Here is a 27,766-nt window from a genome sequence, read left to right as displayed (position 1 = left end):
AAAATCTTGGAATTGATCGCTTGTATTTGGGAGGACGTTTGCAGGAAGCATCGCGGTTGGTGACCACTTTCATCATGTGGTTTTCTATATCTATATACATCCTCGCCGGAGCAATACTAATACCTCCCTTCTAAGGTTTCTCACGATACCCTGTCAGTAGACTCACCAACCGGCGGTTCCGGACCGCCTCTCAAGTAGTTTTCATTTTCGCCGATCTTTCTCCCAGATCGAACCCAGCGTTCCTTGTATGCTTTCCGTCTGTGTTCGGTCAACTGATTCAACGCTGCCCAATAAACATTATGGTCGTACTCCCATCTAACATCTCCGCCTGCAAACTGTGCCAATTGCTCCGGCGGAATATACTGTCGAAGGTCCTCATTCCATCGCAGTTTTTCCTTCGTGGCCGGATCAATGAATGGTGAAAGGAGTTTGAAAAAGATCGTGACCATCAAAGGCACTAAGATTTAATGAGTAAGCAAAGTCAACGGGAAAACCACAGGAAGCAAGGGAGTGTTACTGTTAATCGCAAGCGCTCTGCCTAATGTTTCTGGATAATGATTTTGTAGGAAATCCAAGATCTCCCTGGTCTGTCCCACACTCGCCGCTTGTTTGCGACTGACGCCCCCAAAATCGGCGACTAGAGCAATAGTCTCCTGTCCAGCTGGCAAGAGATCAATGGCGCGCTCAAGCATGAAAATCAAATGCTCGACCTGCCGTCGGCCTTTCTCGGTACATTCATTCCTCGGAATAAGATAGAAACAGGGACGTCCGTGGATATCCCACCCAAGCACGAGATGCTTCCCCATTTCATTTTCTGGAGAGATATAATCCGGAGTGAGTTTGCCCTCGCCAATATTCTCACGTCGCCAGATTAGAGTGGATTTGACGCGCTCACTTGCAGCGGCGACATTCCATTTTGTGGCTCGCAAATACCTGAGTAAGCACTCCTGGGTAAGCCACATGCGTTCATTATCAGCTAGAGGTGTGACAGGTGTATTAAGTTTTGAGCTGACCGGCAAGTCGGATAGGTTTGAGATCAAGTCAAGGAGTTCTGAGTATTTCTTTGCTTGGTCCGATGTAAGCTCGGGGCGAGGCTGAGGTTTACAGCTTTGGAGGTGTTCACGAAACGGTTTGGTGATGAGACCATCGGCGACTGAGAGGGGAAAGGAGGAAAGGACATCCGTGGTGTTTGTCTGTTCAGTAAGAGATTGTCCCTGATTCGCGTTTTTGGACAAGGGCTGTTCGGTCTTTGATGCTGCTGCTTTCGCGTCTCCATCTGCCACGAAAGTTATCTTCTCAGGGTCGGCTTCAATCGCCACTGCGCTTTGCTCTGATACTGTAGTTGCGCTCATCTCGGTAGATTTCCTCAAAAATGATCACAATGTAAAAGCCAACGAACGGTTGCGAGACCCGTGTAAACAAAATCGTCAACGGCAGTATCTCATAGCCTCTACTTGTCAAGTCCAGGAACGATAGCATCACTAAGTTTTTTTATCTTTTCTTGCATTGAGCTTACTTATCTAAGTACAGACCTTTCATCAGCACCTGACAGATCATTGATTGCATCTTGTACGCAGACCCACGCACATTATGCTAGTAAAGATGAGCGGAGTTTGGGGGCGGCTTTGAGCCAGAAAGTGCCACCGAGCCCTAATTCAATACGTACTAACGGCTACAAATCCGCCGAACGGGTCAACGACACCCTATATCAACATGAAATATTACCGTACCAGATACCAGGTAAGTCATGCAGTCATTCGTGTTCCGATCGATTGTCTCATTGACCAAATACTAGGGTTAACATAGTTATATCCATGTTGGGTTAGCAAGTCAATATCCAGGCTAACCCTGAGAAGTTGGAACGGTATTTCCGGACCTGCGTCGCTGATTGAGAGTTAACTAGGAAAGAATAATTGACTAGCAAGATGGTTTGAGCCGAGTTTTGTCGTTATTCTGATCACATGAGGTGTGGCAGGGCCATTATACAGACAATTCGGGATGCCTATACTTGTGACGGCTCTGGCAACCTTACTATATGAGAGAGTAGTAGAGAGGACCCACCATCCTCAATATTCTGGTCTTTTTGGCGCACCGGCTTAGTGAGCGAATACTCCCGTGAGCGAGGTCGTGACAATACTCGGGGAATCTGCATCTGAAATTGTCATGACTCACGTAGGATGATGTCAAACAGGCCAACATTGATTTGATTGTGCAAAACTAAGAAAGTGAGGTAGCCTCAGCTGTATAGTATATACTGCTTAGTTCAGCCTTAGTCCTAGCTCTAACGTAATTCACTAGTGAGTTGGCCACTTTTACCCGAAAATAACTCTATATTGATTTCAAATCCCAATTTTCAAAGCCACATACAAAAATATATACAAAAATCTAACTACTAGTACGATTAGGACATCGATTAATTTTATGTCCTTCAACACCACAACCACTGCAGCGAAATTAGCAGCGTATAACTGCTTAAGAAGCTGGGAGCTCCAGCTCAGCTAGAGCAGTAGTAACAGCTTGAGATACCTTAATCTAACCTTATATAAGCGCTTAAGCTTCTTCTCTAGTAACCCCTTGCTTAATAGATATTTGCTTTTTAGATTTTTCGCATTTTTGCTTCTTCTTTTCATGTGTAGCTTGTAAGTCACGGTTTTCTTTCCATATAAGTAAAAGATTATTTATTATCATTTTTGTTGGTTGCTTCGTGCAATCGAGATGCATGGCACTGGTATGCAGCAAGGAGAGGTCACGTATGTAGTAGTAGTAGTAGTAGAATTGATATACCCGCTGTAGCTGGCCGCTGACTGAAGAGCCGCTATCCAGGTGTGTGCCTAAGTCTGCAGGCACCAATAGATCCGCGGCCCAGCCACGGGTGGTGCGCCATAGGGGCGCGCCACAGAGAACGGAAGCTAAGGAAACAAGAATAACGAATGCAAACATGTCAAACAAACAAATAAATCAAACATCTTGGTCGGCTAGTGCGCGTACGCCCCGCCTATACGAATCCCCAAATTCTTTTCAAGTCCTCCGAACTGCACCAGTTCGCTTCAAATCCACATATCCAGTATCCCTCATAAAAATCTGCGTTTCTCTCCCTTCGCAAATCCGAACTGCACGTCCTCTACATCGCATCCCGTTGGCTGGCTCCGAATCACTTGATCCAAGGCTCGTATTCGTGTCAATCCTGGTCCTTACTGATAACGACGTCGACCTGGAACGCACGTCATCTGCGTGCGCGTTCGTACATGTTCCCACGTCAGTGTCCTTGTCATTTGCAGGCTCCAATTGAGCCGCTGTTTCTGCGCTTTCATAGGTGCCAACTGCTTCCGGATCTACCTCACGGAATTGATCAAGCATTCGCGTATCAATGATGAACTGCGCGATTGCAATTGCGGCCTTTTTTTCCCTGAGTAATGCCTGCAGATCTGTTGTGCGTCGGAATCCCTTGATTCGTGACCACATAAGACCGCGTTCATTCTCATACAGTGGGCATTCCATGAGGATATGTCGTACTGATTGACCAGATAGGCCGCAAGCACAGTATGGTTGTTCTCGCCTGTTGATTCGCCACAGATAGTGCGCCAGCCCGATTCGTTCGGTACGCAGCTGTATCAGTATTGACGATGTTGCTTTACGGAGAAAGGTCCAATATTGGAGTGTGCGCTTGGAAGGCTGAGGGACAAGTTTTTTAGTAGGTTTCCCTGCCTTTTGCTTGTCCCACTGTTTCTCCCAGGCATCCTTGGTTGATTGGCGTATTCTACGCTTTGCAGCTGCTGCGAGTATGGTCCAGTTGTCCATATCTCCTGGTACAATCTGCCTTCGTGCACCTATTAGAGCTGCACGTTTTGCAGCCCTGTCTGCGGCTTCATTTCCGGGAATATCCTCATGGCCTGGAATCCATCTCAGCGTCACATCGATATCCTCATCAATGCACTTTCTTAGTGAATCGATACAGTCATGAATGTACGTTTGGCCAGAGACCATACGCGGATTCATGAGGGTTCTGAGCGCAGCTTGGCTATCTGAGAAGATAACTAGCTTCTTGGTTTGTATATTCTGATCCGCGATCTGAAGCGTGGTTTCAAGCGCAAATTTGATGCCGCAGGCCTCAGCTGCATACACGGTTGAGGTGCCTTCCGTACCAATACACTCTGTTCGTTGTTTTCCAAAGGCCGGGATGACCATGGACGTGCCAATATAGCCTTGATATCCACTGCCGTCTGTGTATATTGCGATATGCTCATTCTTACGTATGATGTCGTTATGCACTGATATCGCCTTTTCTCGCTTATCGATCATAATCTTTGGAGGCTCATGCCACGGTGCCTGGACGTACGCGAGTCGGCTCTCCCATCGCCCTGCCAAGGTCCCCGGAGGAGCCAATAAGCATCCGCCCTTCTTCCAAGCATGAGCTTCCATGGGAGTGTATCCACCTAGCTTGAGTTCGTCATCAGTACGTCGATTGGCTAGGCCGTCAGGGATCGCAAAGGCAGGGCCTGTACGAAAATAAGATAGTATATAGATTAGAATAATATTATTCTCAGTGCATGTATGATTAAAGTCCACAGTCAAATAGCTTCTATGGCCATTAAGAATTAATATTCGATATCTTCTCATTGTACGATCATTAATATAGGGAATAAAATAGGTTTTAAGCTATTCTAATCCTACTTGATCTGTAGTCTAGCCATTTTCTCTAATAATAATTCTCTAATCATCTAGAAGCTCATCAAACCAGCCTAATCGTATATTTTTCTTTGCTTTGAAAATCACATACAAAGGCAGAATCTAACCAGTTGAATTTATTACTTCAATTGCAGTCACTTATTCTCGATTTCCAGGCTGTAAAAGCTTCGGCCGAGTATATTAATCACTTCCGGTAATAACCTTTATAATTACATAGAGTCCTATAGCAAAGCCAGTCTTATTAAAGTTATAAATATCTTCTAGCAAGATACCATATTCAGATATAACAGCTTATATGCGATTAAAATATTCTTTGATTATCTTTGGATCTTTATATTTAGCGCGTTCATAGTTATATCTTTATGTGTGGGTTCGCTTTTGCACATGTGCATACAAGTAGCTTAGTAACCAATTGGTAAAGTCATATTCTTCTGATTGTCTGTCTCTTCTCTTAATGAGACCCCGACGCGGTCTATATAGTCCTTGCTTGACGAGGTCACGTGTACCTTCACGTGACCTCTCCTTGGTTCGCGTCGGTGCCAGGAATCTCGATTGCACCTATAAACCAACATTATGAGAACTTTGAATCAATCTCTAGCTAGCGTTTAATCAGCTTGGTTATCCAATTTTCACTAACTTATTGATTGCCACGTTATAAATATATATAATTAGCCATTTCTTGTATAAGAGAGTGCCGGGGAGGTAATCCATGTCGATCTAAATCAAGCACCTATTTGACAAGCGAATCCTCCTCAGATTGAGTTAATTTATAGTTGTTGACGCGTTTTTCAGCTCGATATGGTATGCTGTTAATTCTATTTTGAAGAGTTGACTGTAAGACATTATAAATCTCTGCTGCTTTCCGTACAGAGCGTATTCTACTATTCTTTAAATCAGAAATAGCTAATAGGATTCGTCCTTCTTGCTCAGTAGAATTTTTTTGACTTTTATTGCGAATTGGTGGCATATTGGCGCGTTGAGTTGGGAAGGATTAGTATAGAACGCGGATCCGGGTAAAAGTGGCCAACTCGCTAGGGTGGCCAACTCACTAGTGAATTACGTTACCTGGGCTACATGTACAATTTTAACCCGGGGCCCTAGCACTATCGCTGGAAAATCAAACACCCACGAACGGAATTCGTGGGGAGCTTATGAATTGGAGGTATATGAAGCTAATCTCGAGACTTGTAGGGTTGTTGTAAGTGAAGTGTAAGAAGGCTGGTATATCTAACGTTTGGTAGAGCCCAGGAAGTCAAACAACACATATACAGTGGGATGACAAAAGTGTCCGCACCCCCATATCCGAAATTTCCACACCGCCATTTTTCTGCCGACAGAAACGCGTAGCATCACGTCTCATACAAATTTGTAATAACATCTATGAATCTATATTTTTATATAAAAAATGCTTATATCCACTATTCGCAACACTATTAAGCACGAGCAAGAATGTACAAATCAACGTTCAAAGCCTGGCGGATGGCTGGTATACGATGTATTAGGGCTTTTTGGAGGTTTCGGGTGTCTAGTTTATTACTATATTAGGAAGGCGGTGAACGTTCGGGTAGCGTTCGGATAAGGGGTTATTTTCGTGGTACTGTAGCAACAAAGTAAATCATTCAGACTATGAACCAGATATTGCCGTGCATCACGCAGCAAAGAAAGGTAATTTTGTATACTGTAGAAATGGGATGACTATAAGAATGAGACACCAGGGACGATAGCTGACCGGCCAACGACGGCCTCGTTGCCGAACGTTTGCTTATACCATCTTAGTCCGCGTCTCGCTTGGGGCAACATCGCCGCCATACAGTTCAACAGGAAAGCCAGAGCCGGCAAAGGAAATGGAATCTGATATTTCTCTGCCAGTTGTGCTAGGGGCCAATGCCATGGTGCTACCATCAACTCCTGTGTCGTGACTGGGCGGGAAGCGAAAGCAATCGAGGACAAGACCGCTGTGCCCACGAGTGTATACCCAAACCACTCGATCCATTCATACCAATAGTGTGGATATAAATGCGAGGTAAAAAGCCCCCTTGGGGGTGGGATAACGTATACTTTGCTGTAAATGTTCTCCTGTTGCGCATGCTTCTTCTTGTCTTTGGTGACGCGGCGATGGGCCTCCTCTCTTCTCATGCGCCACAAAGTGAGCTGTGCCCGGATGTTGTTAACGCAACCGAATGCAAAGATGATGAGACCGGCGTAAGGTATGGCCTTGCGCCAACCCGATAATGGCTCCGAACCAGAAATTCTGACGTTGTATCCGGCAATTTTTGTATCGTACCCGACAACCCAGCATCCAAATATCGCTCCATTCATCCAGTTGAACGTCGATACGACCAGAAAGATCTCCATCCCAATGGGAGACATGCTCGGCGCGATAAATAATGGTTGTAGGACGGCGCGGTTAACGTAGTGAATCACATACAGTGCAGCGGTAACCTTGTTCCACAAAGGTAGTCCGAGAATTGACGGTTCCAGTTTCCACATGACATAGAGCATGTTTACAGGTCCAATGATTTCCATAAAGAGCCATCCAAATCTGCCGTTGATATTGGAACGTCGTGAAACGGAGAATTTGCCGACTGGGTGATGGTCACTGAACCACTGTCCTATCGAACCCTGCAAGAAACGTACATAAGCAAATCTTCTGTGAAAATTGACAGAATAAGAACGTTTGAAATTGAGCCGACTTACCGCAGGAAACCAATGGAATACCCAAAGCAGCCAAATGTATGCTGACGGGGTTGGTGGAAAGAAAGATTGTCTTATTTGTACAATGTCCGACATGGTTAATATTTGAGGGATGACAGAATGTTTGGCGTGCACATTGTATACTCAAAGGAGAAATATGGGCGAGACAATAAGAGATTAATATCTCTTGACTCCGAGGCGTTGCTCTGCTCTAACATGCGTAACCTCTCCTCACTCGCCCGGTTCCGAGAGTCAATCAGATTCAGGTTGATTATTTCTCTGATCAAATTTTGTGAACAAATGTTTCCTTCAACTATGACACCTAGTAACGATAACGATGACCGGTAATGTAATTGACGTCTGTGAGATATTGTCCGGCATGATACGGTGGGTTTTCTACTAGTGTGATACCACGAAGTATATGTAAATGGTATCACGCCGGTAACCTTCCGGCGGTGGCTTCACTCACCAGGCTGACTCGAGCTTATGGCCCCCTATGTAGCACCGGAGTCGATGCATTTCTGTGGAGAGAACATAATACGTTGGCCTCAAGTCGAGGAACCAAGCTCGCCCGCATGTATTAGAACATCAGTATATGTTCTCAAAAAGATGTATTATTCCGATAAGTGGCCTACCTGTATGCTGCCTAGTGGTGAAGGATCGGCGTATGCACAGTATGTAGTACGCACAATACATATACAGACATAGTGAGATCATCCTGCTACAATTATCTTTTATGATTAAAAGCCAGTCTTTGTGGCTACTTCTTGCTGCCTTTCCTGCAAAAACACGGCCATACTTTGAGACATAACTGCCCTAATCTCTGAAAACTGACCATGGCACTCCTACAGAGCTGGTCGCTGCTCCTCGTTTGTTGCGTCTGTATTGTATGGCTTACAAAAAGAATCATGCAAGCATCAAATAATCCATTAAATCAGGTGCCTGGCCCCTGGTATGCTCGCTATACGCATTACGTCTTGAAACTTAATGTGCTTTGTGCTCGTCGTATGTATTATATCGAAGAATTACACAAGAAATACGGACCGTTTGTTCGTGTCGCTCCCAACGAAGTCGCAGTCAACGACCTGAAAGCTTTCCGTCAAATTCACTCGATGGGATCCGGTTTCTTAAAAGATCCGTGGTATCAAAGCTTGAGCTTGCAGCCGGAGCCGGGTATCTTTTCGATGATTGATCCCGAACAGCATGTGACGCGTCGGCGAGTTCTTGCGCGTGCTTTCAGTCTCTCCTCGTTGCGAGAAAACTGGGAGCCCGCTATTCATGAAAGGGCACGAATTGCCGTCCAGCAGATAAAAGACAATGCCAAACGTGGCGATGTGGATATGCTCAAATGGTGGACTTTGATGACGAATGATATCCTCTCCTACCTGTGTTTTGCCGAAAAATTCGACATGGTGGAACGAGGCGAAGTAGGCTGTGCTGTCCTGTAACCTTGAGTTGTCAGTCTGAGGCTAATATTTTGCTTGCATCCAGAAAGCCGAATACGTGTTGGTGTTGGAGAGGGTCGCCTTACAGGGTGGACTCCTTTCGGAATTGCCCCTCTTATACAAGATTCTTAGATACGTGCCCCTTGCTTTAGTTCAAAAGATTATGGAGGCGACCGAAGATCTAGAGGAATGGGGAGACCATGCGATAAAGAACCTTCGTCGGGCAGGCAATAAAGGATCAAGGAACATCTTCGCGGATTTTCTTGAAGAAGTGGACAAGAGCGGTGGTAAGCCAGGTCTCACTGAACGAAGCGTGCGCCTTGAAGCTGGAAACTTTGTGGTCGCTGGCTCCGATACGACAGCGGTGACCATCACGTACCTGATTTGGGCCTGTCTTAAGCGCCCAGATCTTCAAAGAGATCTGGAAGAAGAAGTCGCATCTGTACGCAGCTTTGAGGATGCATCTTTAGCAACACTCCCCCTTCTGAACGCGGTTGTAGAAGAGGCTCTGAGAGTATACGGTGCTGCGCCAGGAAGCTTGCCACGGGCTGTTCCCCCTGGTGGAGCGACTTTCGGGAAATACTACCTGCCTGAGAAAACAACAGTGAGCACGCAGGCGTATAGCATGCATCGAAAGCCTGATATTTTCCACAACCCTGAAGTGTACGTCGGCTGTGAAATCTGATTTGTTTCAAATGATAAAACTAATCGAAACGATTCAGGTTCGACCCAAGTCGGTTCTTGCCCCCAAGCTCGCTGACCGACGACCAAAAATCGGCTTTGTGTGCTTGGGGAGCAGGATCTCGAGTTTGTTTAGGAGTCCATCTAGCCAAAATGGAAATGAGAATTGCCGTCGCATTCTTCTTTCGCGAGTGCAGGGGTGCGCGCCTGAGTCGAACGACGACCGATGCTTCCATGCACGCGCTCAACTTCTTCATGACGACCCCAATCGGCCGTCGTTGTAACGTGACCTTATTGCCCGAAGATCAGTAATCCACAGGTGATCTAATAGCTAGAACTTTTGCATCGCCTATGTGTCCTTGTCCAATCCTTTCAAAGGCTGGTGGATTGCCATTTTGCCCCAGCAGAAAGCGGTATTGCACAGATGAGTGAAATTTGACAGTTTCAGAAAGCTTCTAAAATAATGCGTCTAGATACTCGCAGAGAATCCTCCAGCGGAACCCTCTAATTTTCATCATTCAACGTTGTAATTAAAGTGCGCTTCACATTCACCTCCTAGAAGGGTACGGTAGGTTTAGATAGAGTGGGAACATGAGATTGTCCCACGAGATATTATAATCAAAACAACAATGACTATGGAACACCCATTCTGGCGAATGCCGCAAACAATTGAATTGCTAGACTGCCAATGGCTGGTTGATCCGATATATTAATTTCTTTCCCCCTGTAGTTCCTTTCCGCAGTCTGTCAACGCCGGCAAGAATACCAGCCAGGCCATCGTCACTGACTTCAATAGAGTGGGTTTTGATATCTCCTGAGTCGAGCAAGTTCTGGCTCATAGGAATCCACTTATCGCCGAATGCTTTGTCCTTAGGCCTCGCATCGCGCCGGTATGGCTTTTTCCAGTGAACAGGCTTCCCTAGGAGCGTCCATGTGATAACCCAATCTGGCTTAACGTTGCGTCTTGTATGGCCCCGAATTGGGAATTGATCAAGAGCAACATACTGTCCACCCCCGCTGCCTATGGCGGCGTAGCAAACCTTCATGCTACCCGTATCTGTGATACAGTCGAGAGCATATACGAGCTTGTCATCGGTATAAGCGCGAATATCAGACCCACACGAAGGTGAGTGATAATCCCATGCTTCTTTTGCACCAAGAGCCTTGACTTGATCAAACCGGCTTGGAGAACAGGTTGTTAATGGAATCATTCCAGACCTGTGATATGTTAGTTGCACTAGTCTGGTTCGTCACGAAAGTCGACTCTGAATAAATCTTACAATCTTAAAGCTTGTATAGCAAGCGTTCCTGTAGCCGTACCACCACCATATACGAGCACATATTGTGGATTCTCCACCGGAGCATGTGGCAAGGGAAGCTTCATGGCGTGGTACAAGGTAAGGCCAATCGTGAGCATACCAACACCTAGTGTAGCTGCCTCTTCAAACCCCATCGACTCTGGAATCTTGTAGACAAGTGCACAGGGAGCAACGACATACTCAGCAAAAGCTCCTGTTGTTGGATCTTCCCAGTTATTTCCTGGAGTTGCACCAGCGACACGATCTCCGACCCGGAAATTCTTCGCTAGCCCACTGCCAGTCTTCACGACCTCTCCAGAAAAGTCGCATCCCCATGTTGCTCCTGGCATGGGTGACATATCAAGAGATTTCCAGTCGTGGGGATTAAGCCCAACGGCAACAACTCGTACGAGCAATTGGTCATCTTTGGGCTCCGGAACAGAAACGGATGTTTCTAAACTGGCATCGCCAGCGCCTCGCACTTTGTATGCCTTTTGAAATGCTGGCAGCGATTGAGTCAATTGAATTGCCATATTACACGTCAGCGTGTGCTTGGGGATGAGGTATGGCGAAGCTTGAGAGACAAGAATAGATCCTTTTAATCTTATTTCTTATTGTACACTAGACTTCTGCAGCAGTCTTCGTTGCTGACTATCTGCGGAGATTTAAACAGCGCAATATTTGCAGCTAAGCTATCAGGATAATGCTAACGCGCGAGATACGCTTAGTCGAGACAGATATGGGAGGCGAAGCGTAATCACCGAAGGATACCGGAGCAACGTGTAAAGCATGGTTGATTGGAGCACTGACTAGTCCAAAAAGTCAATGAACAGGCAGCAGCCTCCGAGCTGAAACGTGAGAGATTGAATGGAAAACATATGGGTTGCTGAATGCTCCGCCTTTTTCTGTTCGGCGTCAACGCTCAAGAACCCTAAACAAACCCGCCGAACAGACCGAAACGGGAAATAAATCAACTTATTAGCTTCCCTAGGTGCGCCAGACTGTCTCTGGCCTGCAAACTCCATTCCTTGCTGAAAAAGTGGTGCAGTGGAATCCTTGTTAGCATTGTCGGTTCTTACGATCTCGATATAATAATTTCCTTTTCCTTCAAGGTTCCCTCAAAATCCGCTTAACAACTTTGCATTTGACATACTACATACACTTAAGAGGGAGTAAGAGCAGATTTTCAACGAATTTGTTCTTATTTGTTTTTGTTCTTCTCTCAACGACAGGATTGCGTCTATCATACCTAGGCACGCCATGTCTTCCCAAGGGGAGCCTATCGCCGTAATCGGCTCTGCCTGTCGATTCCCCGGAGGGGCGTCCTCACCCTCCAAGTTATGGGAATTGTTGCACCATCCCAATGATGTATTGAAGACTTTCCCAAAGAATCGGTTGAACCTCGATGCTTTTCACCATAATGATGGAGAATATCACGGCAGGACAGACGTCTGCAACAAAGGCTACTTGCTTGACGACGACATTCGGCATTTCGATACTCAATTCTTCAACCTTAGCCCTGCCGAAGCAGATTCAATGGATCCCCAACAACGACTGACAATGGAGGTGGTATATGAATCAGTAGAAGCCGCTGGGTACACACTTGAAGGAATGCGAGGATCTCCCACATCTGTATACTTAGGGGTCATGACGGGAGACTGGCATGATATACAGATGAGAGATCCAGAGTCTATTAACCGTTACTTCGCTACTGGCACTTCAAAGGCCATTCTTTCCAATCGTGTCTCTTATTTCTTTGACTTTCGCGGACCGTCAATGACGCTTGATACTGCCTGCTCATCATCCCTAGCGGCAGTTCATCTGGCTGTGCAATCTTTACGCAATGGAGAATCAAGATTTTCCATTGCCTGTGGTGTCAATTTAATACTCGATGCTGGGAGTTACATCACAGAGTCAAAACTGCACATGCTTAGTCCCACTTCACGCAGCCGGATGTGGGATGCTGCGGCGGATGGTTATGCCCGCGGTGAGGGTGTTAGTGCTGTTGTCCTGAAAACTCTCAGCCAAGCTATTGCTGATGGGGATCATATTGAATGCATTATTCGTGAGACTGGCATGAACAGTGATGGTCGTACAACCGGTATTACGATGCCTAGCTCCGAGGCGCAGTCAGCGCTCATCAAACGCACATATAAGAAAGCTGGTTTAGATTCCCTTGTCGACCGGCCGCAATATTTCGAATGTCACGGCACTGGTACATTGGCTGGCGATCCTGTTGAGGCTCGTGCAGTCAGGCAATCGTTCTTTCCACAAGAAGCTTTGTCCGGGTCCGAAAAGCTCTACTGCGGTTCGATCAAGACAATTATTGGTCATACAGAGGGATGTGCTGGCTTAGCCGGCTTACTTAAAGCCTCGCTCGCCGTGCAACATGGCGTTATTCCGCCTAATCTTCTCTTTTCTAGATTAAACCCGGCCATAGAACCTTTCTATGACACCTTACAAGTTCCAATCGCCCCAATTCCCTGGCCGATTGTCTCTAACGGACCACGACGCACCAGTGTGAACAGCTTCGGTTTCGGGGGGACTAATGTTCATGCCATTGTTGAGAACTATATACCCAGATCTAAGCTGATCCCTCAACCCACGCCTTCCAGCAATGATGCTCTTCTTGACAAGTTTGTCGGTCCTCTGACGCTCTCCGCAGAAAATGAGGCCTCGCTCTGCTCTAACATTAAGAATATCACCACATATATCCGTGAAAATCCATCAGTTAACCTAAATGATCTTGCTTTCGTCACGCAGACCCGTCGTACCACGTTCACAACTCGTGCTTCCTTCTCGGCCAAGACCCGAGAAGAACTCTTGGAAGCTCTGAATTCAGCGATCGAGACGTCCAAAAAGGGAGGCGAAACCGGCGTGCGTGTTCAATCTTCTCTTGAATCTCCAGCGATTCTCGGCGTCTTCACTGGTCAGGGTGCCCAATGGGCGGCGATGGGTCGTTCGATGGTCAAGCATTCTCACGTTTATCGAACGTCAATTGAACAATGTGAAGATGCTTTACGCGACATTCCTAATGGTCCTGAGTGGTCCCTTTTGAAGGAACTGGTTGCTCCGGAGAGCGAGTCTCGTATCAACGAAGCCATGATCTCTCAGCCTCTGTGTACTGCGACTCAAATTGCGATTGTTGACGTTCTCCGCCACGCTAACATTCGTTTCAACGCTGTTGTCGGCCACTCGTCTGGTGAAATTGGAGCAGCCTATGCTGCCGGTGTACTCTCCCTTACGGACGCTATGCGTGTTGCCTATTATCGTGGGCTATACGCTAGATTGGCTTCCGGTGGGGAAGGGGGACAAGGCTCCATGATGGCAGTAGGACTCGGGCATGAAGAAACTATGGATTTTTGTCGGAAATTCGATGGTCGCATTCGACTTGCCGCGAGTAATTCACCAACCAGTAGCACCATATCAGGTGACGAGGATGCTATCCTTGAGGCCAAGGCACTATTGGACGAACAGAACATATTTGCCCGTCTTCTCAAAGTCGACACTGCCTATCATTCTCACCACATGCTAAAATGTGCTGAGCCTTATCTCAATTCGTTGAAGTCCGTAAATATTCAAGCAAACCGGCCATCGGATGGGTGCCAGTGGATCTCGTCTGTGTACGGCAACATCGAATTTGAATACGATGATGAAGATCTGGAGCAGCTCCAAGGGCAGTACTGGGTTGATAACATGGTCAAGCCGGTACTCTTCTCAGAGGCGATTGAATGTTCTCTTTGGAAAGCAGGCCCGTTCAACCTGGCTTTGGAGATTGGTCCCCATCCCGCCCTCAGAGGTCCAGCGACTCAAACGATGAAGACGACACTAGGTAGCGTAGTGCCTTATTCTACCTTACTTGAACGCGGACACGATGACGTTGAGACGTTCTCCGACGGTGTTGGATATGCTTGGACTTACCTGACAAACCTCATTGATTTTGCTGGCTATCGCACTGCTTTCGAAGGCCCGGATGCTCTGCGGCCCCAGATGTTGAAGAACCTTCCATCTTACGCCTGGAACCATTCCAAAATACATTGGACGGAATCCAGACCATCTAGACGTTATCGTCTTGCAGAAAAACCTCCACATGAGATTCTTGGCCGACGTGTGGGAGACGATTCTGATACTGAGATGCGTTGGCGTAACTTTTTAAAGCCAAATGAGATTTCCTGGGTCCGAGGTCATGTTTTCCAAGGCCAAATTCTTTTCCCCACCACGGGTTATATGGCCATGGCTATTCAGGCTGGCATGGAAGTGGCAGGATCCCGTCCTGTAAAACTGGTGGAAATCCGCGACTTGGTGATTCCTCGTGCATGTACTCTCGAAGAAGGCAAGCTTGGCGTTGAGTTTGTTTTCTCACTCAAGCGTATGAATTCTGAAGAAGACGAAGATAATTTCGTCGGAGAGTTCACCTGCTTTTCTTGCTCCAATCAGACAGTTGACTCCCTGGAGAAGAATTGTTATGGTACTATCTCTATCGAGTTCGGCGAGGCTACAGAGGACACACTTCCATCTCGGGACCAGGTCGATGGTGACATGATGTCGGTTGATGTCAATGAATATTACTCTTCGCTCACGAAAATAGGTTTAGATTATCAGGGTCTCTTCCGTGGTATCAAAACCTTTGACCGGAGGATGGGATATGCCAGGGCTACGGCATCTTGGTCCATGAACGACGTCGGCGATCAATATGTCATTCATCCAGGACCTCTTGATGTTGCATTCCATTCTATTATCGGAGCCTTCTGCAATCCGCAGAGTAGCTCACTTTGGGCGCCGTATCTCCCCGTCAAGGTTGATCGCCTTGCGCTGATTCCGAACGTCAAGTATGAGGGGGAACCGGGACAGATCAATTTTGAGGTGGACGCTTTTATCACCAAAATCACTTCAAACTCCTTTGAGGGTGATGTTCATATTATCAGCCAGGACGGCCGTACTGGTGTTCAGGCAGAGGGCCTTACTCTCAAGCTCTTCACCGAAGCTCATGCAAGCGACGACCGTCCCATGTTTTCGAAGACGGTCTGGAAAGTGGACAAGTTTAGTTCCTCTAATGACTTCGACGAGATCATACCCGACGGCGAGGAACTTGCCCTTGCTGAAATTATAGATCGCACATCGTTTTTCTGGCTAAGGAAGATTTTCGATCCGCTTACTGAGAATGATATAACCGGCTGGAAGCCATTCCATCAATCATTCTTCCATGCAGCCAAGATCGTTCTTCGAGAAACTCGAGAAAACAAACACCCGACAACGAACGTCGAGTGGCTCAATGACTCGGAAGACACCATCATGGACTGGAAAAGAATGTATGCCAACCAAGCTGATCTCAAGCTGATACACGCAGTCGGGGAGAACCTTGTTGGCGTGATGACATCCGATGTTCAACTACTAGAGGTTATGCTGGTCGATGACATGCTGAGCAACCTGTACACCCACGGTCGCGCCCTGCAGCCGCTCAACAGACTTGTTGCAGAATTGATGGAAGATCTCACATTCAAATTTCCGCGACTTGACATTCTGGAAGTTGGTGCTGGCACTGGTGGTACGACTAACTCGGTGCTCAACAAAATTGGCAACGCTTACAACCGGTACACCTACACCGATGTTTCAGCAGGCTTCTTCGACATTGCCAAGAATCGTTTTTCACATGCCAGACGTCTTGACTACAAAGTACTCGATATTGAACGTGACCCGACTGAACAAGGTTTCCTCGAGGGCAGCCAAGATGTCATTCTTGCTTCCAACGTGTTACATGCCACTCGTACCCTGAAAGAAACTATGAAGAATGTTCGCAAGCTCCTCAAGCCGGGTGGTTATCTCATGATGGTAGAAGTCACCGGTGAATATCTACAACTCATGCTTCTCATGGGTGGACTTCCAGGTTGGTGGCTTGGTGTTGATGAAGGACGTACTCGTGGTCCAGGCATTACTCTGACGGAATGGGACACACTTCTTTGTGACACGGGTTTCAGCGGCGCGGAAAAATATGTCTCTGACCTTCCAGATAAATACAAGCATGCCTGTTCTCTGATTGTGAGCCAGGCTGTTGACGACGATATTCGTATGCTCCAGGATCCGTTGGCTTTTGTGGATGAGCTTCCTTTGGAAGAGCGTCTCGTACTTGTCGGCGGCAAGAATCTGAAGCTATCTCGCACTGTCAAAGGCCTTGAAAAGATTGCTTCTCGGTTCACTACTCATGTGCTTGTTGCAGACAGCATTGACTCTCTGGCTGATATCCATTTGGTTGAGAACACATCATATATTGTGTTGTCAGATTTGGAGAAGCCTCTTTTCTCAGAGCCGGTCACTGAATCGCGTTTAAAAAATCTGCAACGCCTATTTTCAACGGCCACCAACGTCCTCTGGGTCACATCTGGCAGGCTCGAAGAGAATCCCTACGCAAATATGAGTGTCGGTCTAGGCCGTGCACTCATCACGGAGTTGCCAAATTTGAACTTGCAGTATCTGGACATCACTAATTCTGAGTACGATTCTCGCTTTATTGCCGAGATGTTCCTCAAGCTCAAGATACATAAGACATCCTCGTTGAGTTCGAATCACATGTTATGGTGCAACGAGCCGGAGATTGTTCTTCGGAATGGTTTGTTGGAGGTTCCTCGTGTTATTCTGGATGAAGAGCGGAATGACCGCCTCAACTCGCTGCGTCGAACCATCACTAAAGATGTCTTCCTTGACGAATCGCCAGTAACTGTCAGTTCGCACCATGGTTCACTTGTCCTTGAGCAGACTGCCCCATGGTTCAAGCCTTTACCGGCTGAGAGTGCTAACAAAGTCACCATGACTGTTGATTATTCCGTTTCTCTGCCTTACTCGGGTAGCTCGCGCACCGTTCTAAGTTCGGGCAAAATTGACAGGTCTGGTGATTGGACTTTCTGTCTCTCTAACAATCACATTTCGGAGATGTCCGTTCGCAAAGACCAATTGCTAGTTATAGAAGGGGCTCAAGTTGACCCAGAACTGCTCAGGACAACTGCTACTTGTATCACTGCTAATGCTCTTTTGGCCACTATCTCAAACACTGTTTTACCTGATAGCAGCGTGATTATCTTTGGGGCCAGCTCAGAGCTCTTACAGGCTCTAACACAGCTTTCTACTGGATACAAATTTGTTTTCGTCACAACTAGCAAAGAACAGTCGACGTTGTTCACTTATATCCATCCTCAAGCATCTGCACGGGCAATTCGACAAGCACTGCCCAAGAATGTCGGCTACGCCTTCGATCTCGCAAGTGAGGGTGCAGAGAAGACACGAGCACTTTTGTCTGAGTTGTATCCTTTCATGAAGTTGGAGGCAACAAACTTTGCTAGCAATACTGTCAGAGAGATTCTTGACAATGCTCTTTTTGCTGCTCGATCTCTCTCAGCGACCCGGTCAATGGGCTCGGTATTGTCATTTGAAAAATTGTTATCCATACCTACATCATCGATTTCATATCCTCATGTTGTGGACTGGACTCAACGTGGAGTGGTCAAGGTCAATGTGAAGCCTATAAACGGTGACGGTCTCTTCTCCGCGGAGAAGACCTACCTGATGGTTGGTCTTGTCTCCGATCTTGGTCGCTCTATTGTCCGTTGGATGGTTGATAATGGAGCCAAATATGTGGTTCTCACCAGTCGAAGTGCAAGAGTTGACGAGCAATGGCTTAGAGAGCTTGAGGTATCCGGTGCTGTTGTGAAAGTTTACAAAATGGATGTATCCAAGCGGGACTCTGTGCAATCCGTTGTTGACGTTGTCAGGAAGGAAATGCCACCCATCGCAGGTGTCTGTAATGGAGCTTTGGTTCTACATGATCAACTTTTTGTCGAGATGAAGCCGGAAGCATTGAATGAAGTCTTTGCACCCAAGGTTGCTGGCACGCTTCACCTGCACGAAATCTTCTCAGAGAGAGACCTTGATTTCTTTATATCCTTCTCATCGATGAGCTCGGTTGTTGGAAACGCTGGCCAGTCTAATTACAATGCCGCGTCCCTTTTCCAGGCTGCTCTCATGAATTCTCGTCGCGCTCAGGGTCTGGCTGGTTCAGTTATGTCTCTGGGCATGGTTGCCGATGTCGGTTATATTGCCCGGCGCGGAGCATCACTTATGGAGAGACTCAAGAAAGTTTTCTATATGCCTATTTCCGAGACTGATGCACATTTGATCTTTGCCGAGGCCGTCGCAGCTAGCAACCCGAATAACGTCGAGGGAACCATTGAAATGGCATCGGGTATTCAGCCCTTCACATACACTGCTTCCACCAAGAATCGTCCGCCGTGGTCTGCGAATCCCAGGTTCTCTCACTTTGTGCGACAGGAGGATGAATCAAAAGAGACACGTAGCGATGAATTCAGCAACGTTCCAGTCCGAGAACAGATGGATGCCGCCAGTTCTGAAGAAGAAGCTGCTGTTGCTCTACTGTCAGCGTTTTCAAACAAGCTGGAGACCCTGCTTCAGATAAGCCCCGGAAGTCTCAATGTTGACGCACCACTACTAGACGTTGGCATTGATTCTTTGTTGGCAGTTGAAATTCGTACGTGGTTTTTGAAACAGGTTCATGTAGATGTTCCTGTGCTTAAGGTATTGAGCGGAGATAATGCCAGGAAAATCTGCGCCGACGCCACAAATAAATATTTGACCACGAAGATGACCGAACGCGTTTCTGAACCTGCGAGCAACGAATCCGACTCAATACCGGAATCTCAAAAAGAGTCCGACTCCTCCAGTGTCGGTGATGAGCCTGGAACCTCTACTACCGCAACGAGTGTGGACTTTGATACAACCTCTGAAACGAACGTACTGAAAAAGCCAGAAATAGAAAGGACTGAAAAATTGTCTTTCGCCCAATCAAGGTAGAGAGGACTCTATTATTCTAAGTGTCATGTATGTAACGAATGCAAGCTAAGGTCCTCTTTATTTATATAGATTATGGTTCCAGAGTCGACTATCTAAAGATCTTACGTTGTTTAACAGCGTGTACACTTATGAAATTAAGAGCAAGATACATATACCCAGACTAAAGCGGGCTGTCGCGGTGGTTGTTAATCGTCACGATGCCTTGAGGACATGCTTCTATCGGAGACCATCCGACGGAGAGCCAGTACAAGGGCTTCTCAAGGATAAATCGGACGTCTTCGAGCACATGTGGACTTCCGACGACCAGGCATTGCAATTCCAAGAAGAGGCTTTGAGGAATCGTAGCTGGCGCCTCGCCGAAGGAGATACTTTTAAGGTCGTCCTTATTTCACGATCCCAGGAGCATCACTTTATGATCATCGCCTATCATCATATTGTAATGGACGGAGTTGGCTTGCACATTTTCCTAAAAGAGCTCAACTCCATCTATGTGGGAAACGCACTGAATGAAGCTCCTAAGCAATATATGGATCTCTCTGTGGAGGAGCGAAAAGCTATTGGAAGAGGTGACCTTGACAAAAACATCGAATTCTGGTCGGAAATGCTTACGCCTCCACCGCCGACTATTCCACTGCTACCTTTAGCTCGATTCAAAGCTAGACAAACATCTAATTCCTATTCGAACAATGAGTCGTTCAGAGACCTCGGGGCTGATGTCACCCAACAAATCAAGAAAACCAGCGCGAATCTCAATGTCACGCCGTTTCACTTCTACGTGGCGGGTATCCAAGTCTTGTTGAATCGCCTCTTAGGAGTGGAAGACTTCTCTATTGGAATCCTGGATGCAAACCGTTCATTCGATAATTCTCGGACCATCGGATTCTTCCTCAACCTTATTTCCCTCCGTGCCAATGTCAAGGCTTCTGAGAATTATGCCGATGTTGTCAAGCGTACCAGCCTACGGTATTCTAATGCTCAGAGAAACAATAGTGTGCCATTCGATCTGATTCTGGCGAGATTGGGTATCCGGCGCAATATAACCCACACGCCTCTGTTCCAAATAGCCGTTAACTATCGCCAAGGCAATTTCTCCCAAATACCACTGGGCAGCTCATCGTTGGAGTTCAGAACGGCGCTTGACGCCAGGAGTCCATATGATCTTGCGTTTCATGTTACGCCGACTGATGGTACATGCTATTTGCAGCTTGTTAGCAATGCAAATCTGTATGATAGACAGTCCACAGATTCACTTTTGGAAATGCTTTCGACGTTGCTTGTGAATGCGAGTAGAGATGCAGCTATGCCGTTGTCTTCCTACTCAATCTATCCTCCACAAGAAGTCGATCGAGCGGTCGCTCTGGGCAGGGGGCCTCGTCACGACTTTGGCTGGCCAAAAACTCTAACAGAAAAATTTGAAGCTGTCTCCAAGATGTTTGGAGATAACATCGCCGTGAAAGATGCCCATACCGCTTTGACTTACAGACAATTGTTTCAGCTGGTAAACCAGCTTGCTAAGGCCATTCTGGAAAAGAGTCCCCTCCCGAATTCACCCGTGTCTGTCTTGGTAGAGCCCTCCATCTTCTGGGTTGCTAGCATGCTAGCCATTTTGCGCATTGGGCGCATTTATCTACCACTTGATCCCACCTTACCTAATGAGCGCCTTGCAGCAATTGTCAAAACGAGCGCTGCTTCTACTCTTCTCTGCAGCCAGGAGACTCTATCCCGCACTAAATCATTCACCGGAGTTGATATTGTCAATATTACCACCTTACCAGAGCCCTGTCAGATTCCAATCAATGAACGCCCTGGTGAGCCAGCCTTTATCTTGTTCACCAGTGGTTCAACTGGAACTCCCAAAGGGATCGTGCTCTCTCAGGGGGGTTTTATTAACTATGCCGCTTCTAAAGGCAAGGAATTGTCTCTCGGTTGCGAGGTGGTACTCCAACAGAGCGCTTTGGGATTCGATATGGCTATTGCGCAGGCCTGTATCTCCGTCACCCATGGAGGCACGTTAGTCATTGCTCCACAAGACGTTCGCGGTGATCCAATTGCCCTGGCCAAATTAATGTTTGACGAGGGGGTTTCTTTTACGTTAGGGACTCCGACCGAGTATCTCATGCTTCTTCGATATGGATTCGATGATCTCCGTCGGCAGGATGCCTGGAGGATTGCTTGCAGCGGCGGCGAGACTGTCACTAGACAACTGAAGGCAGCATTCCGTTCATTGCATAGAATCCCCATGTTGGTTGACTGTTATGGTCCAACAGAAATTTCCTGTTGTGCTACAATGCGCAAGGTCAATTTGAACGTCGACCAAGGAAGGATAGATGGTGGTGACGACGAAGACGTTGGCAAAGCAAACCCAAATTTCCAGATATATATACTCGACGACGCTGGAAAACCTCTCCCCGCTGGCTTGCCCGGTGAGATTGCAATTGGAGGGATCGGTGTGGCTCTTGGATACCTGGATGAGGAGCTTTCACAGAAAAAATTTATCCCAAACACGTTTTCCTGTACCGAAGATAATGCCCACGATTTGACTACTATATACAGGACTGGGGATAGAGGTTCTCTGAAGTCTGATGGGTCTCTTGTATTCATGGGCCGGATGGATACCGATACAATGGTCAAATTACCTGGTGGCCTCCGCGTTGACCTGGATGAGGTGGCAAGCACCATAATCTATGAATCTCGCGGCTCTATAAGTGATGCTGTTGTAACGGTTCGCGGCAATCCTGCATTCCTCGTCGCCCATGTCGTGTTATCTACCAAGTACCCAATGAAGGAGGAAGCGCTGCAAAGACTTGCTAACGCACTACCCCTAGCCAGATACATGAGACCTAAGCTGATCATACCCCTTGATCGATTACCAATGACCTCCAATGGAAAGATAGATCGCAAGCACGTTAGCTGTCTCAGCTTGCCATCAATGACAGTCCCGTCCGATTCGTCGCAAAAGGTTCTCAGCCTCACTGAGGGTGAATTGCGTATTCTCTGGGATAGTGTCTTACCGCGGCTCATAGTTGGCGCGAAAATCACTCCTGACTCCGACTTTTTTGCGGTTGGTGGGACGTCTCTTTCTCTTGTCAAGCTACAGGCTTCGGTTCGCTCAAATATGGGGATCACAATACCGCTCGTTGACCTATATCATAACAGCACGTTGGGAGACATGGCTGAATTGATTTCTGACCAGAAAAAAGCTCAACACATCCACAAGGTCATTGACTGGGATGCAGAAACATCATTGCCATTGAGCTTTGATATGGCTGCCAACCAGTATGCTGTTAATGCAAAGTCGAATAAGGATCTGGAAGTTCTTCTCACTGGCTCCACGAGTTTCCTTGGCAGTCATATCCTCCAGTCGCTTGTTAAGAACCATGCCATACGAAAAGTGCATTGTATTGGTGTTTCCCCTGACCTTGAAGAGTCTCATATTCAATCTGACCGCGTCGCTGTCTACACAGGCAGCCTGAGTGAGCCTCGCCTTGGTCTCAGCAGCGATATCTATGCTCATCTCCAAGGCAGAGTTGACCGCATTATTCTTGCAGGTAGCCAGGGTCATTGTCTGAACAGTTACTTCTCTCTGCGCAGGCCAAACGTTCATTCGACCCGTCAAATGGGTCTCTTCGCCCTGCCACGCAGAATTCCTATCCATTTCATTTCGTCTAGTCGGGTGACGTTGCTTAATCCTGAAGCCAAGGCAGCCCTACCACCGGTCAGTGTCGCTCAATATAAGCCTAGCAATGACGGTGGCGAAGGCTTTACATCTGCGAAGTGGGCCAGTGAGATTTTCCTTGAAAAACTGGCGTCTGCTACATCCGAGAACGTTCAACTATCTGTAACAATCCATCGGCCATGTGCCGTTGTTGGTGCTGAGGCGCCTCTTGAAGATGCTCTCAACGCTTTGCTACGCTTCTCACAAGTCATTCGTGCGGTGCCGGATATGTCCACGATCAATGTCGACGGCTACTTTGACTTCCAAAGCGTCGATAAAGTGGCTGATGAAATAGCCGCTACTGTCATTGATGATGAGGCTCAAGGCGTCACCTATCGCCACTACTCAAGCGGCGAAAAGGTTCTTCCTAGCGGATTTAAAGCCTACATGGAGAAGTATTACGGCGGAGCTTTCAAGGAAATTCCTCTTGAGACGTGGATACAGAACGCTCGCACTGCAGGGCTCGAAGAACTGATCATTGCGTACCTTCAAGCCATAACTGAGAAGGGCGAGAAAATGGTTTTCCCGTTCTTAGGAACGACTGGGTAGATGGGACACCCTCATTGAAACCATTTCCTGTTGTCCTCATGTGCGATTACGCTGGCTCGATAGAGTCTACTATATGTACATTGTGTTTGATAGTTGTATGTGATATGTGCACGAAAGCTGAAATGAGAATGACTGCAGAGTGCGGCCTAGAGCTCCGAAATGAATAAATGAATATGATTATTGACCTTATTCATATTCACGAGTTATGAATATGATTAAAATGAATATTTCCGGGTGAACTATTTTTCCACGCCGGCAAACACCCGTGCCCTAAATCGAGGCATATCAACCACCACAGAATCAGCAGATTTCGATGCGAGTTTCTTCAGTTTATCTTATATTAGCCATAAGGGTATCAATTACTTCTAAATACAGATATAATACAGAAAGTATAAGGTCCTTTTCTTATAACAACAAGAATCTCGGCTTAAGGAGAAAATATATCTGAAGTTCTCAAGTTCAATCATAAATCCAATGCATAGTATATATAATCATTACGTATAGTTCAGGTAGAGACAGCATAGGCAACGCTTTCTTACTTTGCAAGGCTTAAGTTCCTTTAAAATTCTCTGGAATGATTACTATACCTATTTGTCATGTATAACATGTAAGAGTAGCGCTATTACATTTTATGTCTTCAAGTTTAACAGATTGTTTACTTTATATTATTAAAGAGATAGGCATGGTTGAATGCTAGTATAAAGAAGTATAACATAAATTCTATAGATTTTATCAAGTTTGTACTTAAGATATGGCAGTCTAACTATAACTACTAGATTTTTCTAGATATTAGATATATGTAGTCTAAGAATCTTTTGTACTACTATTACAGCGTTGATCTGCGCCTGAGGTATCTCACTATTTTTAATAAAGAGAATACATTCGCGTTTAAGAGAATAAAAGTTTTTAGTAAAAGAGCCGCTAAAGGTGCGTAGATAGTATCGCTCTACAATAAGCGAAAGAAGCGCGTAGAGCTTGTTGAAATCATTGAGAATTCAGAGAAGGTACTAAGGATGTCGATGGGTCGCGATAGCAAGTAGGTAACGGATTGACGGGGGGAGGAGCGAGGAGAGTTGTTCCTCAGCAAGAAGCTTTATGAAATGGCCCATCAGTCCAGACAGAAATCATGGTGCCATACTTGGGATCCCAGAGGGAACTGCAACATACCAAAAAGCGAGGGCTTCAAGTCGTCCAATTCATTCTGCAGGCTGGAAGCGTATTCCATGTTTGCGGTAGGAGATCAGTAGCTAGTAATAGAAGTCTCACATCCTTAGGTACCGGGCCAGGAGAAGGACAGCAGTAGGTTCAGAGACTATTCACGGGTTCATGAAAGAAGAAAGTTGAATGATGAACAATCCAGCCGGTCGAGTCAGGTAGACTGACGTTGGGCGAGCCGAGGTTCAAGCAGAGATCCGCTTCCTGTAGTAGCCAACCCTAACCCTGAATACATAATTCTGTAGTCCTAAATAACTATGGTTTGGAAATACTGAAAATAATTACGGGCGAACAGGATCCTCATCTCATTACGCATTACGTACAGTTTGAGCAGTACACCTATTGCCGTTTTGGGCTGCCTTACACGAGTCAATGTGTTTGGTTTCGGCTGAGTTGGATTGGTAGGTCGAGTCTGTAGGGACATTTATTTCAACAAACACTACTGCTTCACATTTCCATCACTGAGACTCCTCCAGGCATCAACTGACCACAATCCTGCTCAGTCATGTCAAGAATCAATTATAGGAAAGAGGTACATAGATACTTAGAGATGTATCAAACGCTCCGGCAGTATCGGTGGCAGTCTGTGACCTCGGAGGGTTTCATGGTGGGTTTCTCGTCGCTGCAATCAATATTTGAAAAATATGCACCCCCGATCTCTACTCGCTGAGTTCTCGACTATTCGGTATCGGAGCGAGACCTTGCGATACTAGCACGAGAGGCGTACACTTCTGGGACCAACAACTTACTCATTAAGTCCCCCGTGCCTTATGCATCATTCATTACTGTGCGTGAAACATTATACAGTCAGCTCCCCAGACTGAATATCGCCGACTGGCCGACTGCTGGGAGTCGTCTATTTCCAGCAATTGTTCCAACCTTGGCCTGACCACTCTGCAGAATATCCTCTTCTTTCGCCTTGCTTCATTATCCAATTCAAGCTTGCTTATCAGGCTGTCTCTGGTCTCAACACTTGTTACAGTCCCTCAATCGTTGCCAAAATGGCAGACCTTGTCAGCATAATCTGGAAAGTCATCTCTGCACTTGCTATTCTCTACATCCTTGAAAAAGTACATGATTCTGTTACATATCGTCTGAAGACTCGGCACTTGAAATGTGGCGATCTCGCCAAATACCCACACAAGGAACCCATATGGGGTATTGATTTTGTGTTATCCATGACCGGCGCGTTCAAAGAGCATCGATGGCTTGTCTGGATGGACGAGACCTGGGCAAAGGTTCACGCAAAAACTTTTCGAGCCCGATTCTTAGGTATGCGAATGGTCTATTCATCCGAGATGGAGAACATGAAGGCAATGAGTACCACTCAGTGGCAAGAATTCATTCTTGAACCGATCCGGGTCGATAATGGTGCTGCGGCCCCTTTTACCGGTAAAGGTGTCAGTACTGCTGATGGGGACTTTTGGCAGCATAGTCGCAATATGATCAAGCCATACTTTGATCGATCGGCTTTTGCTAACGTCGATCGATTGCGCCCTTTTACGGAGAAGATGTTGGCGTGTATCCCTACTAATGGGGACGCAGTTGACATGCAGGTCTTGATGCGTAGATGGGTTTGTTTGTTTCACCATGATCCCATCGCAAACGTGCTAATGTGATTGGATTAGTTCCTTGACACATCCACCGAATTCCTTTTTGGCAGGTCCCGAGACTCCCTCAGTCATCCTGAACGTGAAGATGTCATGTTAGCCATGGTCAATATCATGCGTGGCGCTCGTGTGCGTCTGACGATGGGTAAATTCATGTTCTTGCATCGTGATCCCAGCTGGTACGCATCAATCCGACTTGTCCACAAGTTCATGGATGAATACATCTATGAAGCTTTCGAAGAGCGGAAACAGCACAAGGAAAATCCAGAAAAATTCCTTGGGACAGAAGAGCGTACGGATTTGTTATGGGACATGACGCAACATATAGACGATCCCCGTCTTCTGCGAGACCAGATCACCGCTGTCTGGGTTCCCAGCAACGAAACTACCAGTATTCATGTTTCCAATGCTCTCTGGGCTCTTGCGAGACATCGCAATGTATGGGATCGTTTGCAGAAGGAGGTTCAGAGTCTTGGTGATGACGAGTTGACTTTCTCCAAGCTTCGGGGAATGCAGTATATGAACTGGGTGATCAACGAAAGTCGGTTTTTTTTCCCCTCAAATCACTTTTCTGAATCTTACTGACGAGGACTACAGCTCATCGCCTCATGCCGAATGGCATCCAGATGATCCGCATCGCTGCTAAAGATACAACCCTCCCCCGCGGCGGGGGCTCCGATGGCAAGCAGCCTATTTTTATCGCCAAAGGGGACATTGTCCATTGTAACCGATATTTGTTACATCGTGACCCCGATTACTGGGGACCAGATGCCACCGAGTTCAAGCCCGAGCGTTGGGATGGACTTCGTCCACTGTGGCACTTTGTGCCTTTTGGCGGAGGCCCGCGTATCTGCCCAGCTCATATCTTGGTTGCTACCGAGACCGCATACGTTTTGACAATGATCTGCCGGCGGTATAAGTCTATTAGGCCAGGTGACTCTAAGCCTTATACACCTGTTATGCGTGTAGGACCAAGTAATCTGCATGGGAATAAGATCATCGTGGAACCATGGTGAC

At 46.7% G+C, this 27,766-nt stretch overlaps 7 protein-coding genes across 7 annotated transcripts, besides 3 other annotated features; 3 read left to right on the top strand and 4 right to left on the bottom strand.

The window, feature by feature from the left end:
- Positions 1–140: 140 nt before the first annotated feature.
- Positions 141–1,352, bottom strand: TSTA_105820 (phosphatidylinositol transfer protein PDR17, putative; the record flags this gene model as incomplete). Its single annotated transcript, XM_002486564.1, has 2 exons — positions 141–457; positions 518–1,352. The coding sequence occupies 2 exons, from the start codon at positions 1,350–1,352 to the stop codon at positions 141–143; spliced, it is 1,152 nt and encodes a 383-aa protein (XP_002486609.1).
- Positions 1,353–3,018: 1,666 nt separating this feature from the next.
- TSTA_105810 (uncharacterized protein) lies at positions 3,019–4,617 on the bottom strand (the record flags this gene model as incomplete). Its single annotated transcript, XM_002486563.1, has 2 exons — positions 3,019–3,081; positions 3,223–4,617. 2 exons carry the CDS (start codon positions 4,615–4,617, stop codon positions 3,019–3,021), a joined length of 1,458 nt encoding a protein of 485 aa, XP_002486608.1.
- Positions 3,469–4,632: a mobile genetic element.
- Positions 4,516–5,103: a mobile genetic element.
- Positions 5,104–5,260: 157 nt separating this feature from the next.
- Positions 5,261–5,608: a mobile genetic element.
- Positions 5,609–6,381: 773 nt separating this feature from the next.
- TSTA_105800 (uncharacterized protein) lies at positions 6,382–7,476 on the bottom strand (the record flags this gene model as incomplete). The annotated part of the gene is made up of 2 exons (XM_002486562.1): positions 6,382–7,308; positions 7,384–7,476. The coding sequence occupies 2 exons, from the start codon at positions 7,474–7,476 to the stop codon at positions 6,382–6,384; spliced, it is 1,020 nt and encodes a 339-aa protein (XP_002486607.1).
- Positions 7,477–8,216: 740 nt separating this feature from the next.
- TSTA_105790 (cytochrome P450, putative) lies at positions 8,217–9,818 on the top strand (the record flags this gene model as incomplete). The annotated part of the gene is made up of 3 exons (XM_002486561.1): positions 8,217–8,807; positions 8,872–9,488; positions 9,548–9,818. 3 exons carry the CDS (start codon positions 8,217–8,219, stop codon positions 9,816–9,818), a joined length of 1,479 nt encoding a protein of 492 aa, XP_002486606.1.
- Positions 9,819–10,183: 365 nt separating this feature from the next.
- On the bottom strand, positions 10,184–11,493 carry TSTA_105780 (alcohol dehydrogenase, putative; the record flags this gene model as incomplete). Its single annotated transcript, XM_002486560.1, has 2 exons — positions 10,787–11,493; positions 10,184–10,724 (listed from the first exon to the last, which is right to left on the bottom strand). The coding sequence occupies exons 1-2, from the start codon at positions 11,335–11,337 to the stop codon at positions 10,184–10,186; spliced, it is 1,092 nt and encodes a 363-aa protein (XP_002486605.1). The 5' UTR covers positions 11,338–11,493.
- Positions 11,494–12,064: 571 nt separating this feature from the next.
- TSTA_105770 (hybrid PKS-NRPS enzyme, putative) lies at positions 12,065–23,924 on the top strand (the record flags this gene model as incomplete). The annotated part of the gene is made up of 2 exons (XM_002486559.1): positions 12,065–19,656; positions 19,730–23,924. 2 exons carry the CDS (start codon positions 12,065–12,067, stop codon positions 23,922–23,924), a joined length of 11,787 nt encoding a protein of 3,928 aa, XP_002486604.1.
- Positions 23,925–26,140: 2,216 nt separating this feature from the next.
- TSTA_105760 (cytochrome P450, putative) lies at positions 26,141–27,765 on the top strand (the record flags this gene model as incomplete). The annotated part of the gene is made up of 3 exons (XM_002486558.1): positions 26,141–26,713; positions 26,768–27,290; positions 27,347–27,765. 3 exons carry the CDS (start codon positions 26,141–26,143, stop codon positions 27,763–27,765), a joined length of 1,515 nt encoding a protein of 504 aa, XP_002486603.1.
- Between the last annotated feature and the right edge of the window lies 1 nt (position 27,766).

The sequence above is a fragment of the Talaromyces stipitatus genome, genomic scaffold (assembly GCF_000003125.1).
Source record: "Talaromyces stipitatus ATCC 10500 scf_1105507295511 genomic scaffold, whole genome shotgun sequence".
NCBI classification, from domain to species: domain Eukaryota; kingdom Fungi; phylum Ascomycota; class Eurotiomycetes; order Eurotiales; family Trichocomaceae; genus Talaromyces; species Talaromyces stipitatus.
Note: the sequence above shows the minus strand (reverse complement) of the source record. Positions and strands in the feature narration are given on the sequence as shown.